Genomic DNA, 15131 nt, shown 5'->3' with positions numbered 1-15131 from the left:
CTGACCCGCCCCGTCCCGTTTCCCTCTGAGATGAGGAAGCTGGGCTCCAGCATCCCTTCCGGCCCCCAGAACTTCCAAACTCCCACCCAGAAGTGGCTGGCTTTAAGCCTTTTTTTTTTTGAAAGAAGCAGTCCGTTTATGCTCTCTTTATGCTCCAGAGTGGATGCAGTCTGGAAGGGCAAGGCCCCCTCATCTTGACCTCAGCGCACTGGCTGTCAGGACCAGGTTGGGTCTAGGATCTGTGCCATCTCTGGCATCCTTTCACGTGACCACAGGCATCTCTGGTGTTCCCTGGACTTGCCAGGCCAGGATTTCTGGTTCTGGAGAGTGAGTGCCAGGACCATTGGGTTCACCTGGCATGATTTATGGGGGCGGAGCTTAGGCAGCAGGAGAAACAGAGGTCTTTGGAGATCACTGGCCTCCACTGAAGTCGAAGAGAGCTATGGTTTTCTTAAAGCCACAAGGTGAGTTAGGAACAGAGCTGAACGGTTTTATTATAGCTTTTTCTACTCCCTGCCCTGTTTTCTTTCCATCATCCTTTCCCCATTTCACTTGAAAAGTGCCTTCAGGAGGCCCCTATTTCCTTAAACTCTACTCTTGTCTCCAGAAGCCCAGTGAAGCAGACGCTTCTGACCTTGTGTCAGGACAAACTGTCATTGGAGGGTGAGGCACAGTGTCTTCAATCCAGCAAATGCTGACAGGGTCTTGAAGGCCCCCCAGGACTCTGCTCTGCCTCCAGACAGGGCTTGCTCAGTGCCCCAGGGTAAGCATATCATTCCTACGACCCTCCTTTGACCCAGGAGGGGTCACCTTCATTTTGCAAAGGAAAACGGGTTCAGAGAAATTTCTGGACTCACACAAGTCCTCTCACAAGGAACTTGTGGGGTGGAGCTGAAATCAGGACCCACTGACCCATGCTGTTTGTTCAGCGCTGCCCAGGACTCCTTTGGGTTTCAGTGCTTCCTCCTGATTCTTTTCGGAGGCGCCCTCAGGTGGCCCAAGGGGAGCCTGCCTCAGCTAAAGGAATCTACAAGAGTCAGGGGCTGGCAGGCCAACAGCCTGAAAACAACACCACTGCTGGTGGTTTGTCTTGATCTTGTGGAGGAAAGGCACTGGGGCCTGCAGTAATTGCCTGAGCACTTTCACACTGAAATGAAGTCTTGCAAGAGACCAGGGCCACTAAACTGTCGGTGATGAGGGGCTGCTTTTAACCTGTTTGGTGTTGGAATCCTCCTCCAGTCCCGCAGAACCTAGCCAGGTGTCTACACGTCCATCGTGTCCGGAACCTGCTGGGTAAAGGCTTGCCCACCTTGCGAGTTGACTCCATGTGGGCTTCCAGAACAAAGCAGGGCTGGACCAGCCCAGAATGCCCTGGAGGAAACCTCTCACCTTCTTACACAGGGGGCCTTTGCCTCAGGTCACTCCTGAATCTTCACAGTGACCCCCACAGGGGTCCTGACTGGACACAGAGTGGTCCTCCATTGGCTTTACTGTGGCACAGCCTCGAAGCCCCGTCTGCAGCCACTGGGCACTTGTGACTGCCCCTTGCGGTGGAGGGCGTATGCTGGTGCCCACTATTCGCGGCTGCCCTGTGCAGTGAGATAATGTGATGTCAAGACAGTCAGAGACAGGCAGGTTTGTTTCTTGACTTCTCCACCAGCTCGCTGTGTGAGTTTAGGCAATAACCAAATCATCCTACCTCTGAACTTTCCCATTTGAAAAACGGGGGTAACAGTACCAGTGTTACGGGGGCTGGAGGGCCTCTTTAGGTGTATTGTGTTTAACGTAGCACCAGTTACCCAGGAGAGGGTGGTGCTGCTTGCCCTGGTGACCACCACGGTGTGCGAACCTGATGGTACAAGGCTGGCCTCTTTGGGCTTGGTGGGAGCTGGACTCTGTTCTTTGAGAAGGAATTTAATCAGGTCATAGATGAGCAACAAAGCAGGTTACTCCGAGGCTGGAAGGCATTCCCAGATGGTTGGCAGCCAAGAGGGCATCCCAACTACACAGACCATCTGTCCCGGGGCGGACGTGGCGGGGACGGCGGGGGGTGGCCAGGGAAGGGGCTCCACAGGGAGCCATGCCAAGCTGGCCAGAGTCCTGGCTCATTCAAGAGTTTGCTGTGTGAGCTCCCAGACAGGTCATTTCCCCTGTCTGGCCCTCCTTCAGTCTTCTTGTCTCTGAAACAACTGTTGGTCCTTGAAGTTCCTGCCTGGGGCCAGTGTTCACTGAACGCATGATCTGGCATGTGACACCCCTCCAACCCCCCACCTCAGTTCCTGTCTTTCTGCTGCAAGTTAACTTTAGTTCTTCCTTTGAAAGAGAATGGAAAAAAACCATGAGCTCTTATTCTTGGAGCCCCATTGTTTTGGGAGAAGGAGAACGGGGCTGTGGTGGCACGGAGCTGGTGTCTCAAGCTGACTGTGTTCAGCGAGAGGGCTGCAGGAGCCAGACCTCCCTCACCATCCCGTGTGGTACCTGGTGTTGGGTGGGCTGTCCTGCAAAGTGGTCAGGCAACCCTAAACAAAATAGAAAACCTCTCTGCCCTCAGAGGGCGTAAGTAGGGGAGGAGACACAGTAGACAGGTCACGTGGTCTAGGATGAGTGCCATGAAGAAGATCCAGCAGGGAAGGAGGTCAGGACTGACACGTGGGGAGACAGTCTGTGCAGGATGGCAAAGGGAGGTGTGTTTGAGGAGGTGAAATTTGGAGAGACCTGAATGGAGTGAAGGAGGAAGCCAGGAAGGGATGTGGAGGAGGAACATTCTAGGCTAAGTCAAAGTTCTAAGGCAGGGGTGAGGCAGGTGAGTTCAAGAAACAGTCACAGTGGTGGGTAGGGATGTCTGGGTTTCAGCAGAGATGGCCGTGATCTGGGATGGGACTGGGGCCAGGGAGCTGGGTTGGAGATAATGTTGGATATGCCGGCTACAGCCTGGCTACCCAGGCCCTTGTGAGCCACCGCAAGGAGTTTGAATTTTATTCTAAGTGTAAAAGGAAGTCATTGGAGCATTCTGAGGAGGAGGGTGATCTGATATATATTATTAAAGTGTTGTTCTAGTTGCTCGGGACCTGTGGGGAGACAGTTGCGCGGTCCCTGCAGGGGTGATGGCATGGACAGGTGGGAGCAGAGAGGGTTCTTTACATATTTTGAAGGTGGGACTAATAGCAGGTCCTGGTAGGCTGAATGTGGAGTTGGAGGGCCAGAGCGTTCAAGCCTGAGGTCGAGGTTTTCTGTCTTAAGAGTAGATGGTCAGTGGTGCCATTTAGTGAGAACGGGGGAGTTGGGAGACCACAGCTCCCTCTGGGGGCGTGTGAAGACTGAAATGTTGCTGGTCGTATTTAGAGGACAGGTCAAGGAGACATTGGTGTGTTTGACTCGGGGTCAGCTATGGCTGGAGGTTGGGGTTTGTGCGTCAGCTGTGTGAGTTATGAGATCATCCAGAGGGTTAGGGGAGGGCAGCGGTCAAGACTGAGCAGTGAGGCTCTCCAGCATTTAGAGGGCTCTGAAAGAGGAGGGTAAGCCCTCAAAAGAGACTGAGGTGGAGTGACGGGGAGGAGCGGAAGACAACCATGTGTGCACCCTTCCTGTCCCCAGAGCTGAGTGCCTCAGTGGAGGAGGGAAGGACCACTGTGGTGGATGAGGGTGGATAAGCTAAGGCAAAGGACTTGACCTCCCAGCTTGGAAAGAGGGAAGTGAGTCATCAGAGACTGCGAGGAATGGTGGGGAGGGATGTCTATAGGATTCAGCAGAGAGCATTTAGTCACCTTCCAGCTTGCTTACCACACAGTGTCAGACACTCAGGAATGGAAGGTCATGCACCCCATCAAGGAAAATGACATCCTTTATCAGCTGGCTAATCCAATGGGAGGACTGAAAAGTGGGGGATCGGTGTGATGTGGTAGAAAGAACCTCATGTCGGCTCCTTGGCACCCGAGTTCCAGCAGCAGAGGGACCTTCTGCCGCGTGGTGCAGGCTGTCTCCAGTGCTTGAGGTGGTGCCTAGCATTTGCTCACTGAATGCATGAGTGAAGAAATGAATGAACTAACCTGAGCCTTAGGATCTGGGTCTTCTCCCTCACTGCTTACTGAATTGTTACTGACCTGAACTTGGGTTCACTCACCCAACTTGCAGCAAAGCCAGTTAATTGACACAGGGTTGTGGTGAAGGGAAGTACAAGGTTCATTGCAGAATGCCCAGCAAGAAGAATGGGCAACTCATGCTCAAAAGACCCCAACTCCCTGAAGGCTTTCAGACAAGTGTTTGTAAAGGCAGATGTTGGTAGTGAGGGCCACAGGTATGTGGTTAGCTTGTGGACTTTCTTCTGACTGGTTAGTGTTGAGGTAACAGGTAATGTTTCAGGAATCTGAATCATCAGCCTTCCAGTTCCAACCAGTCTGGGGTCTACACTTCTTGTGGTCAGTTTGTAATCGCCCTCCTCCACAGGGTGGGGGTCTTATTCTGCAGAACAACTTAAAGATAGTGGCAGATTGTTATCTAAATCCCTTCCGGAGGAATCAGGAGTCCTGTGACTCCTGCGTCATTATTCTAATCGTTAACTGCTTGAGTCTGCTCTTTGGAACAGGTAGGGGGAGGGGAGGCCAACAAGAAGCAGGGGGCGTGGAGGGGCTTGGACCCTGCAAGGTCCCTCAGGGTTCTGCTCGGTTTCAGTCTCCCCTTTTCTTTGATATTCCTTAATCTCAAGGAGAACAGGGGTGGGACAAGAAAGGGAATGAAGTTGTGGGTAGAACGATTAATCATCAACTTGTCAGGGAACTTGCTTTCAGGGGGACTTGGGTTCAGAGTTCTCATCCTGGCCCTCTCAGCCCCTGTGGTACTTAGTCGAGTTGGGGGGCGGGCGGGGGCGGGCGGATCAGGTCACTTGGCAGGACTTTTTCACTTGAAGTCCACAGACTGCGGTGGGAACAGCAACGAGGAGTCTGTGAACCTTCTGAAATTCCCTCCAAAATGTGGGGCCTCTGAAAGTGGCCTGTGATCCAGAGGAGGTTGGGAACTCCCGGGCTTTCTCCGAAGGCCTTTCCTCCAAGTCCAGCCTCCTAGGGCTTGCAGTGGGCAGGAGGGTCCTGAAGCTGGAGAACACACTTGGGAAACTTGCAGTCACAGAGAACCTTGCCCTGTTGTTTATCACCAGGTCCTGATAAATGGCAGCGAAATGCCAGCAGAATATAAGGCAGTTAAGCAGAACAACAGGAGGCTGCTTAATTTCTGAGGCCACGAAGTGTTTGCTCTGGAAAAACCCTTCCTGGTGTAGGAAGCTGTGGGGTGTATATGGAGGGTCTCTTTTTGTCATGGGGCAGGTGGAGTGCTTTGGCACCAGCGGGCTCCTGTGGATGAGAGGTCAGGGTTGGGGGACACGGTTCTGGGGTTAGCACATGGCTCAGTGCAGGCCTCTTAATTCAGTAACATAACCCAGCGTTTCCTGAACACAGGTGTGTCCCACCACGCGGAGTGTAAGTACGGTACGGGAGGAAGCTCAGCCTGGCAGCTGCTTTTCTGTGCTTGGAGTATGTCTCCAGGGCTGGAGACCCAAGAAGGATGGCAGTCCTGTGCAGAGCCTTACCTGCACTGCGAGCCCTTGAAGGCATCACAAGGGATGATGTCCTCTTACGCCCCAGACACGGCACTGCAGTGAGTAGGGACTTGGGGAACAGGAGAGAAGCAGGCTGTGGCTCAGTGTCTCTGACCCCAGAGTCTCTCCTGATCAGAGACTGTTCCAAGATCTTTGTCTCTGCTCTCCCAAGCATGAGGCCAGCCGGGATCGAAGGACTTTGTCCCAGCAGTCAGGGAAGACAGGTGTGAGTTAACCTGAAGAGCCTCACTGTCCCACCGTTCTGCTGGAATCCCTGTCATCTGCAGGGACAAAGGGGCTGCCTTACCCTGCCCAGCGTGGACATGAGCCAGGAACCCCCTCTGACACTAGCAGTCTGATCCCTCCTCTGAGAAGCATGTTCGTGGAGCTGGTTTCTGACTTAACTTTCTCTCTCTCTCTTTCCCCTACCCCTGCTCAGTTGGCTGGAGTTGTCTTCCTCGGAGTTGGACTATGGGCGTGGAGCGAGAAGGTAGGTGTGACTGTCACTGGAACCCCGAGCAGTAGTCCACCAGGTTCATTCAGCTTTAACTGTCCCTTCCTCCAAACTCCTCCCCGAAGAGCCCCTCCTGTGCAGGGCAATGATTTGTGGTCATTAACCTTTACAGAGCCAGTTCTTGGAAGTTACTTAACTTGTGATGAAAACTCCTGGGGTCCTGTGGCTAGCCTGGCTTCCCTGTGGCAGGGTCGCTGCTAGAGGCCAAGGCTGGGCCAGTTGGGATTTTGAGCCCCATGAGCATGGAGAGCCCTCTCTTCTGTTTCCAGAAGCCCCGAGTCATCCCAGGGTGTGTCCACAGCTCTGTCCAGGGCAGGCCTGGGGCTACCTTCTGGAATGGACTGTGCCTCTGGAGCCAGCAGGTCCCTGAACACAGCTGTGGTGATTCCTGAAGCTCTCATTCTTGCCCGTGGACAGGACCCCTGAGTCAGGGAGTTAGGCTCTGGGTTGTGCCCCCTGGGTGCCCTGTGGTGCAGGGGCACATCTTTAGCACCCATGAGCCTCATTGCCCAGCCTATGGAGGACAGGGGAGGAGAGGAAAGCAGGCTCTTACTGTCCAGAAGGACAAGGGGCATTTGGAGCTCCAAGGAGGGGACTAGACCGGATGTGAGCAGAGTGGACCTTTGGTGCACCGTTTGCACTGTGAGTCGGTGGGTACTGGGGAGGTGGAGAGACCAGGCAGGAAACGGTGAGAGCTAAAGCTTTCTCTTAAGCCTAAGGCCCAGGGCCCTCTGTTCCTGCAGTGGGGCCTCTCTTTACTTTCAGAAGAAGGAGGCAGGAGCGCTTAGGTCTGTGGGCTTTGCTGACATGGCCTTGGGAACTGGGTAAGGTCCACCTTTAGGTTTGGGCCCCTTTAAGTGCTTGCAGTGCAATGTCCCTTTGCCCTAGTGACCGAGAAGCTGGTGCAAACCGTGCCTCATAGCGCCACCGTGTGACCAGAACGGAACAGCAGCATCTCAGCCAGTCGGGCCCAGAGCCTAGGCCTGGCTGCCCTGGCTGCCCGGGTCCCGCTGGGTGTCTGGCCTGGCTGCTCTTCACTGCTTCCTCCGTTGATCCCGTAGAGCTGCTTGCTCTGTCCATTCCGGTTCCCATTAGCCAGACGTGGCTGATTATATCTAAATTAACTGAAGTGAAATACAAATTAAAATTCACTTCTTCAGTTCCGCTAGGCCTCATTTAAAGTGCTCAGTAGTCGTACGTGTGGCCGGTGGCTGCCGTTTTGAACAGCGCGGATATATACAGGACATCTGCATCAGCACGAAAAGTCAGTGGGCAGTGCTGTCTTCACCTGTCCTTGGTGCATGTGCTGTTCACAAGCCTGTTCGTATTGAAGCCGTTTTCATCTCAAGATAATGGCGATCTCCATGAATTGAATGCAGAGTCAGCCGCCAGATGACCAGAGGCCAGGGCCTTTGGGTGCCTTGACCACAGGGTCCCCCAGGGCCCCTTTTCACCCCATCAATATCCTACAGGCTACAAAAGAAGCATGGGGTCTGCCTGTGAGGAACTGACAGCCGAGATGGAGTCTGGGAGCAGGAGGGCCACTGGGAGCTGAGGGAGGCAAAGATCTGCTGGGCCTCTGAGAGGGCCGCTGGGCAGGGGCCATGCGCTGGCCTGGCAGTTAACAAGAAGACAGCCCTGGAAGGCAGCTCCCTGTCCTCATTTAGTTGCAGCTCAGTCCCCCCAGGGCACCCTCGACTCTTCAAGGCTGATGTTACCCTGCTTTCTCTGCCTCTTTCAGGGGGTGCTATCCGACCTCACCAAAGTGACCCGGATGCATGGAGTTGACCCAGTGGTGCTGGTGCTGATGGTGGGCGTGGTGATGTTCACCCTGGGCTTCGCGGGCTGCGTGGGGGCCCTGCGGGAGAACATCTGCCTGCTCAACTTTGTGAGTGGCCCGGATGGGGGTAGGGGGAAGCATGGTGGGGAGGCAGGGGTGCGGGCTCTGTAGGACAGGCTTAGCCCTTACCTGCTGGAGTGGGTGGGGCGAGGTAGCCACTCTTAGAAGCCTGCCCCAGGATCCGGCAGTGAGGGGAGGAGGCAGCCCTCTGTACCCTGCTGCCCACTGAAAAAGGAAAGGTTTCAGGAGACAATCAGATGAAGTAGGCCCTCAGCGGGGGAGAAGTTGAGCCCCTCTGGTTTTCAGCTCCTAGTAGGCAGAGTCACCTGCCCCTCCCTCACCTTTTGTCTCCCCCCTGCAGTTCCAGTTGTTTGTTTGCTAATCACCTTTGCCCTTCCTGGCTAAGATCAGAAGATGTCAATATTAGGAAATCTTTTGCCTCCTCCAGGGGGTATGAATGTGTTGGATGTACAGTGCAGAATCCTTGATTTCCTGGCAGAACTTTGAGTTACTAAGAGTTAGTTTTATATTTAGATACACATTTATTTTGAAATGCATTCAGCTAAAATTAAATAGCACCTGGTGGGGGAAACATAATCATGTTTTGCAATATATTATCTGTTGAATTTATTAGATCAAGACTTTTTTCTGGGCTTAATTTAAAAAGCAAAACACATGTGTTCCGCGCCCCCCCCCCCCCCCGCCCCGCCGCTTTTCATTTTTGTTTGGTTATCTTGCTTCTCTGTGAATGGAGATTACATTCTGGGGGACCTGGTGTGTATGTATGTTTGTATGTGTGTGTGTGTGTCTTATTTTGAGGTACTGCTGGCTGTGGCATAGATGCTTAGTGTGCGGTGTGGCCAGTGCTAGTGGCTGTGATAACATGAGCTCTGTAGGCTGGAACCCCGCCTTGACGGAGGGGTGTGGACCTGTCGCTGCAGTGGCCTTGACAGAACTCCACCCCAGGGGAGCCGGTGCCCTGCAGTTTAACGCAGTTGACTATCGAATGCACACAGAGTAGGCACTGATAACATTAGTAACTCCAGAGCTGTCAAGAGCCCTGCCAGGGAACTCAGAGGTCCTGCGTCTCAGGCATGTGACCTGAGTAAACCTGTTTCCTTATCCCTAAAGTAGGAGTGACAGATTTCTAGCAAGTGACAGGATTCTAGCTGTAGGTGCGAGGAGAGAGGTCAGATAGGGTGTCTGGGGCACAGTCTGTACGCTAAAGGAGCTGACAGCCTGGTGGGCCAGGATAGCCATTCATTCCTGTGGGGGGGTTTCCTTGTTGGAGGGGGTGCTCCTTCATAGGAGATGGCTGGCCCATTGTCTTGGAGCTTGCTTGTCCTTTTGCTCATCTGACTTACCAGTAGTGCAGCGATGTGAGCAGGCATGAGGTGCCCAGGGTACCCAGCCCATTGCGTGCGATTCCCCAGCTCCGGCGTGGGTCTCTTGGCTGCCAAGCCCGTGCTCTTAGTGGGAGGCAGAGGTTCTGGGTCAGGTGGGGGTGTGGTCTGGTCGGGAGGCTGAGGTGCAGTGACACCCACTCCCTGCGTGTCCCCCCTGCAGTTCTGCAGCACCATCGTGCTCATCTTTTTCCTGGAGCTGGCCGTGGCCGTGCTGGCCTTCCTGTTCCAGGACTGGGTGAGGGACCGGTTCCGGGAGTTCTTCGAGAGCAACATCAGATCCTACCGGGATGACATTGACCTGCAGAACCTCATTGACTCCCTTCAGAAAGCCGTAAGTACCGCGCCCACCTTCTCCCTGATAGAGCTTGGCTCTGCTGGCTTCAGCCTGTGTGCGCGGCGGGGGGCCCAGGCTGGTGGGGAACATGGGACCCTCCTTCCTCAGCTCTGCCCTCAGCAGGGAGGCTGGGGCGGTGCCATCCCTGCCCCTGGACAGATTAGCTTTGTCCACTCCTGTGTGCTGATGGGCCGGGCTTGCTCTCAGGGTGCTGTCCCCCAAGTGCTTCAGGCAGGCAGTCTAGCTTCACTCGTGGCCACCCCACTCCCTCGGGCTTGGACCTCTCCAGCCCTGAACATGCAGACAGCCACAGTCCCCTGGGCCCTGTGGGCAATGAGGGGCAGAGCTAGGCACATGACTCCCTGTCTGAGGCTATTCCTGTCCCTTTCCTTCCCGGGACCTTTTCCCCTTCCTGTTTGAGAGGATAGAGCCGCCTGGAGCAAACTTCTTCAGACCAACAGGAATGTAACCTCCCTGGAATATGTCCCTGGAGGTTAGTCTCAGCAGTCCCAGGCTGTGACCTTTTCTCCGTCTGACCTCCATCCCCATTGTGTGTGGCTGCACCTGGAGGCTGGGACCACAGCTGTCCCCCATACTTTGCCTCCCTTCCCCCGGGAGAAACCCACTCCCCACCATGCCGGCCTGTGCAAGGCTGTTGTTTGATCTCTGCTCTATCAGAAAGTCTGCTGCTGCTGCTGCTAAGTCACTTCAGTCGTGTCTGACTCTGTGCGACCCCAGAGACAGCAGCCTACCAGGCTCCCCCGTCCCTGGGATTATCCAGGCAAGAACTCTGGAGGGGTTGCCATTTCCTCCTCCTGTGGATGAAAGTGAAAAGTGAAAGTGAAGTCGCTCAGTTGTGTCCGACTCTTAGCGACCCCATGGACTGCAGCCCACCAGGCTCCTCCGCCCATGGGATTTTCCAGGCAAGAGTACTGGAGTGGGGTGCCAAGAAGAAAATAGAGAGAATTAAAAATAACTGTGATCTGTTCTCCTTATTAACCAGAACTTGTTTGCCCCGTGTTTCACGTATCCTGGGATCGATCCAGCAAAACCCGTTTCTGTGATCAGAGATCCTTCCCGTGTTGTTGGTAGAGACCCGCATGCATCTGTGGGAGTCGGCACCCCACCCTCTCCTGACACCACTGCCTGCTGCGCCTTTTCCTTTTCTATTCAAGGCTCCTCAATTCCACATAGCCTGGGGCTTGCTGGTATCAAGGATCCAGATCTCTGCACTGGCCTTAAAGACACTGTAGTTTTCTCCACTGCCTTCCTCTCCTTTAAAAAAAAAAAAGTACCTTTCTTCAGAGGTAGTCAGTAAATGCTGGAGCTTTCTCATGGTGAAATATTGGGTATTCGTTAGAGCACCTGGAACCCTGGAGGATGGTTGGGGGAGAGAGACGGGCTTTTACCTCAGAAATGAAAGTAAAGCAGAAATCCTGGTGGTGGGCTTGTAATTAGGGCTGTAACTCTGTCAGCTCTAAGGACAAGTGCAAAAACAACATCTGGTTGGGACACTGCTGATGTCACAAAGCTGCTCTCAGTGCATTTGGTTTTATGAGTTTTTAGACAAAGGGAGGTTTTCTTTGCTGCTTCACCAGATAGAGAGTGGTTGTGGGAAGGGAGGACGGAGACCCTGGGTCAGGGGCAAAGTTTCGACTGTGTTACCATTCACCCCAGTTGTAACTCTTTCCTTGGGAGCAGGCATTCAGCAGCTGTTTTCTGTAGAGACACAGAAGGTGACTGGGGTCAGCTTGGCCTTTTCTGGGGGGGGAAGGCACACCGACCACGGGAGCTGTTCTCTTGCCGGGTAATAGAGGACCATGCAGGAAGAACGAGAAGCCTGCTCTGGGCTGGATGGGGGCAGTTGGGGAAGTTCCAGGGTGAGGCGGGTGTAGAGCTGAGACCAGGGCGCTGCTGAGCCAGCCCAGGGTGTAGGGCCCAGACAGGGCCTGGACGCAGTTTCCAGTTCCCTTCTTTAGGTCCACCAGGGTCACCTTGGTCACGTCTCTGTGATGGCAGGTCCATTGGGCGGGCCTTGATTTCTCTGCGTGATACACAGAGGCACACCGAATCCCACGCCCCTCAGACAGACACCACCCTGTGCTTGGAGCTCTGATGGTCCCTGGCGTTGTGATTGCAGAACCAGTGCTGTGGGGCGTATGGCCCTGAAGACTGGGACCTCAATGTCTACTTCAACTGCAGCGGCGCCAGCTACAGCCGCGAGAAGTGTGGGGTGCCCTTCTCCTGCTGCGTGCCCGACCCCGCAGTAAGTCGGCCCACCTGTGGACAGTCTCTCAGGAGTGGAGTGAGCCGCTCCTGCCTCCCTGAGGGCTCTGGCCACTTCTCTCCTGCTGCTGCAATGAGCACCTGGCTCCCCTTCCACTTGCCTGGGGCTCGTGCAGCTCTGAAATTCTATATGTAAAAATTCCAGGAACGTTTCCACAAGTCCCACCCTGGCTCTAGTGGGCTGGGTGAAGCAGGAGAAAAACAATGTTTCCCCCTGCCGGGAGGGGCTCTCACTCAGAGAGCCTGAACAGGATGCTATGAATGTATTGAACCCAGGTGTCCCTTTCTCTGGAGAAAATGCCCAGTGCTCAGAAGCCTGGGATGATGGGGTACATCGCCATCTGGGGTGACGCAGAATTTTTACTGTTCTTTCTTCTTCACTGGTTTTCCTCTCTGGTCTGCAGACTAACATCCTTGAGTTCCAGAAACTGAGCTCTTGGATGACCTTTTTTTTTTTCTTTTGGTTACACTGCGTGGCTTATGGGATCTTAGTTCCCCAACCAGGAATTGAACCTGGGACCTGGCAGTGAAAGGTCCAAATCCTAACCACTGGACTGCCTAGGGAGTTTCCTTGGGTTCCCTTGAGGGAGCACTGAATGTTTGCCTGAAGCGGGTCTGAGCCGAGGGGAGAGTCACAGTGTACCATCAGTGCGGCCACACTGTTTGGTGCTGGGCCACAGGCTCTGGGCAGGTTCCTCAGCCCGGGAAGAGGCTGCGGAGCCAGCATCTGACAGCTCCACAGTGACTGTGAATTCTTCAGCAAGGGTAGGTTTTCCCCTCTAGCACAGGGATCGACAGACTGCAACCCCCATGCCACAGCCGGCCTGCTGTTTTTGCATCACCTGTGAGCCAAGAATGGTTTTAGCCATTTTTAAGTGAACATAAATCAAAAGAATAATATTTTGTGACACGTGAAGATCATGCAAAATTCAAATTTCATTGTCTATAAATAGAGTTTTATTGAAATACAGCCATGCCCATTCATTTATATATTGTCCAATGGCTGTGTTCACACTGCAACAGCAGAGTTGAAAAGCAGCTACATAGACAGGTCAGAAATATTTACTGTCTAGTCCTTCATGCAAAAAGTTTTCTGACCCTGTCCTAGCATGAAAGGTTAGCTGGCAGTATGCTGGAAGGGCATGTGCTGTAACGGAGTTGGTGCTGGTGTTTGGTTGTGACTTTTCTAGAGCTTTCTACCACCAGTTTCTCGAGAGTACAAAAATGACTAATTTTTTCTGTTTTTCTAACAGCAAAAAGTTGTGAACACACAGTGTGGCTATGACGTCAGGACTCAGGTGAGAGCCCCCATATTGCATATGAATTTTGAATTCTTTAGGTCTATTCCCCAGGGTCTGACTCCCTGATTTAGCACAAGTGCAAATTAGATGGAAAAGCCAGGGGAGACTTAAGGAGCCAGAGGTGCCACCTAAGCTGGGAACCAGGCAAGCTTGGAACCAGCACACACGTGTTCATGCATACATCCTCCCGAGAGCAATGATGCCTGTGATTCCAGACTCTGAACCACAGTCCCCAAATCTAGCAGTTGGCTACAGAGTGGAAAGCAGTCAGATGGAAGTTTGGAAGAACAAAGGCTATATGTTTAAGAAGAGGCTCCTTGGAATCCTAGGAGGTATCTGTTATCTACGGGTCCAGGATGGAGCTGCAGGAGCATATGGCTTGGTCCAGCTGCTGAGTGGAGACAGTGGCGGCAGGGCAGGAGTGGGGCTCAGTCCTCTAAGGGCTTCAGGCTGCAAGGAGTGTCCGCTCAGATGTGAAGAGGTGAGGCCTCACCCAGCCCTTGCTCTGATGGCCTCTGTTGCTGTGAATGACAGCTGGTCTGAAAGAGAGGGATCTCAGGGAACCTGCAGGCACCCCTTCTATTGGCCATGGACACTGAGGATGTGACCCTCCTGTTTGGGAAACCTCAGCTCCCTCTGCAGTGAGCTCGACTTGACAGGGATGGGCCTGTGTCAGCATCAGCCTCTCCAGTGAATGAATTTTGTCACCATTTGTATTAGCTGCTAGGGCTGCCATAACAAAGCGCTCAGGCTGTGTGGGAACAGAGGTTTACTTTCTCACAGTTCTGGAGGTTAAAAGTCTGGGATCAAGGTGCCAGCAGGGTTGGTCCCTTCTGAAGCCACTCTCCTTGGCTCGGATGATCTTCTCCTCCCTATGTCCTCAAATGGGCTTCCCTCTCTGTGTCCTAACCTCTTCTTAGGGGACCCCAGTCATACTGGACTAGGGCCCACTCCAGTGACCTCATTTTAATGTATTTACTTCTTTTTACAAGTACAGACACACTCTGAGGTCTTGGGGGTTAGGACTTCAACATACAAATTTTAGGGGGACATAATTCAGCCCCTAACACTGCTAACAAATGAATGTTCTGTCAGTGTTTCATGAGTGATGCTGATAGGGGAGGGGGGCCGGAGCTGGTTGCTGTGTGGGGAGGCGGGTGGGGACATAGGAACTGGCTGTGGCCCATCCCTGTGTGCTTCCTGAGCCTCCACTTGGGGTCAGGATTAGAAAGAGCTGGCTGGCGTGTGACCACTTATGCAGGCTCTGCTTCCTGGAACCAGTCTCCCATGGGCTAGGGGACACGATCTGAGAAGCTCCTTCCCTTCCCTCTGCTGACTCAGAAGATGCTGAACCCTCTTCTCCCAGTTTCTCTCTTTGAGGCACATCTTCTTTCCCCCACACCTCCCAGCCTGCTCCCCTTTTTCCAGATACAGGCTGTGGAGTGTGTTGATCTTGAAATCTGTGGAGACCCTCACAGGAAAAGTTAAAGATCACAGTGAGGGAGCCTTTACTTAGGCAGGTTATAAAGTGCAGACTGTCCAGGGAGGGGCAGAGGCCAAGGCCAGTCGATGTACTTCTCCTGGAGAGTTCTGTCTGTCTGTCTGTCCTCGGCGCCTTCCTCCCAGATCCCTCATTCCCCACCGAGCTTTGCCCTGCCCTTGGCGGGAGCCCTCTAGAAAACCAAGGTGGGGACAGCCTGCGTGTCACAGGCTCAGGGCACTGTTGTGTCTCCCTGCAGCTGAAGAGCAAATGGGACGAGTCCATCTTCACGAAAGGCTGCATCCAGGCACTGGAGAGCTGGCTCCCGCGGAACATCTACATCGTGGCCGGCGTCTTCATCGCCATCTCACTGCTTCAGGTCT

At 53.7% G+C, this 15131-nt stretch overlaps 1 protein-coding gene across 3 annotated transcripts in view; it reads left to right on the top strand.

The window, feature by feature from the left end:
• Positions 1 to 15131, top strand: part of TSPAN14 (tetraspanin 14) — a 55214-nt gene that overhangs the window by 36013 nt on the left and 4070 nt on the right. For 2 of the 3 annotated variants that reach the window (XM_052639714.1, XM_052639715.1), the window contains exons 3-8: positions 6027 to 6077; positions 7843 to 7989; positions 9508 to 9678; positions 11822 to 11947; positions 13221 to 13265; positions 15008 to 15127. In XM_052639714.1, the coding sequence (XP_052495674.1) occupies positions 6027 to 6077; positions 7843 to 7989; positions 9508 to 9678; positions 11822 to 11947; positions 13221 to 13265; positions 15008 to 15127 (660 nt within the window). Of the gene's footprint in view, positions 1 to 5531; positions 5647 to 6026; positions 6078 to 7842; positions 7990 to 9507; positions 9679 to 11821; positions 11948 to 13220; positions 13266 to 15007; positions 15128 to 15131 lie in introns of those variants that run through there. The other variant, XM_052639713.1, reaches the window with a different exon arrangement.

This window comes from Budorcas taxicolor, chromosome 5 (genome assembly GCF_023091745.1).
Source record: "Budorcas taxicolor isolate Tak-1 chromosome 5, Takin1.1, whole genome shotgun sequence".
NCBI classification, from domain to species: Eukaryota; Metazoa; Chordata; class Mammalia; order Artiodactyla; family Bovidae; genus Budorcas; species Budorcas taxicolor.
The sequence above is the reverse complement of the archived record's forward strand: the minus strand, read 5'-3'. Positions and strand labels throughout refer to the sequence as shown.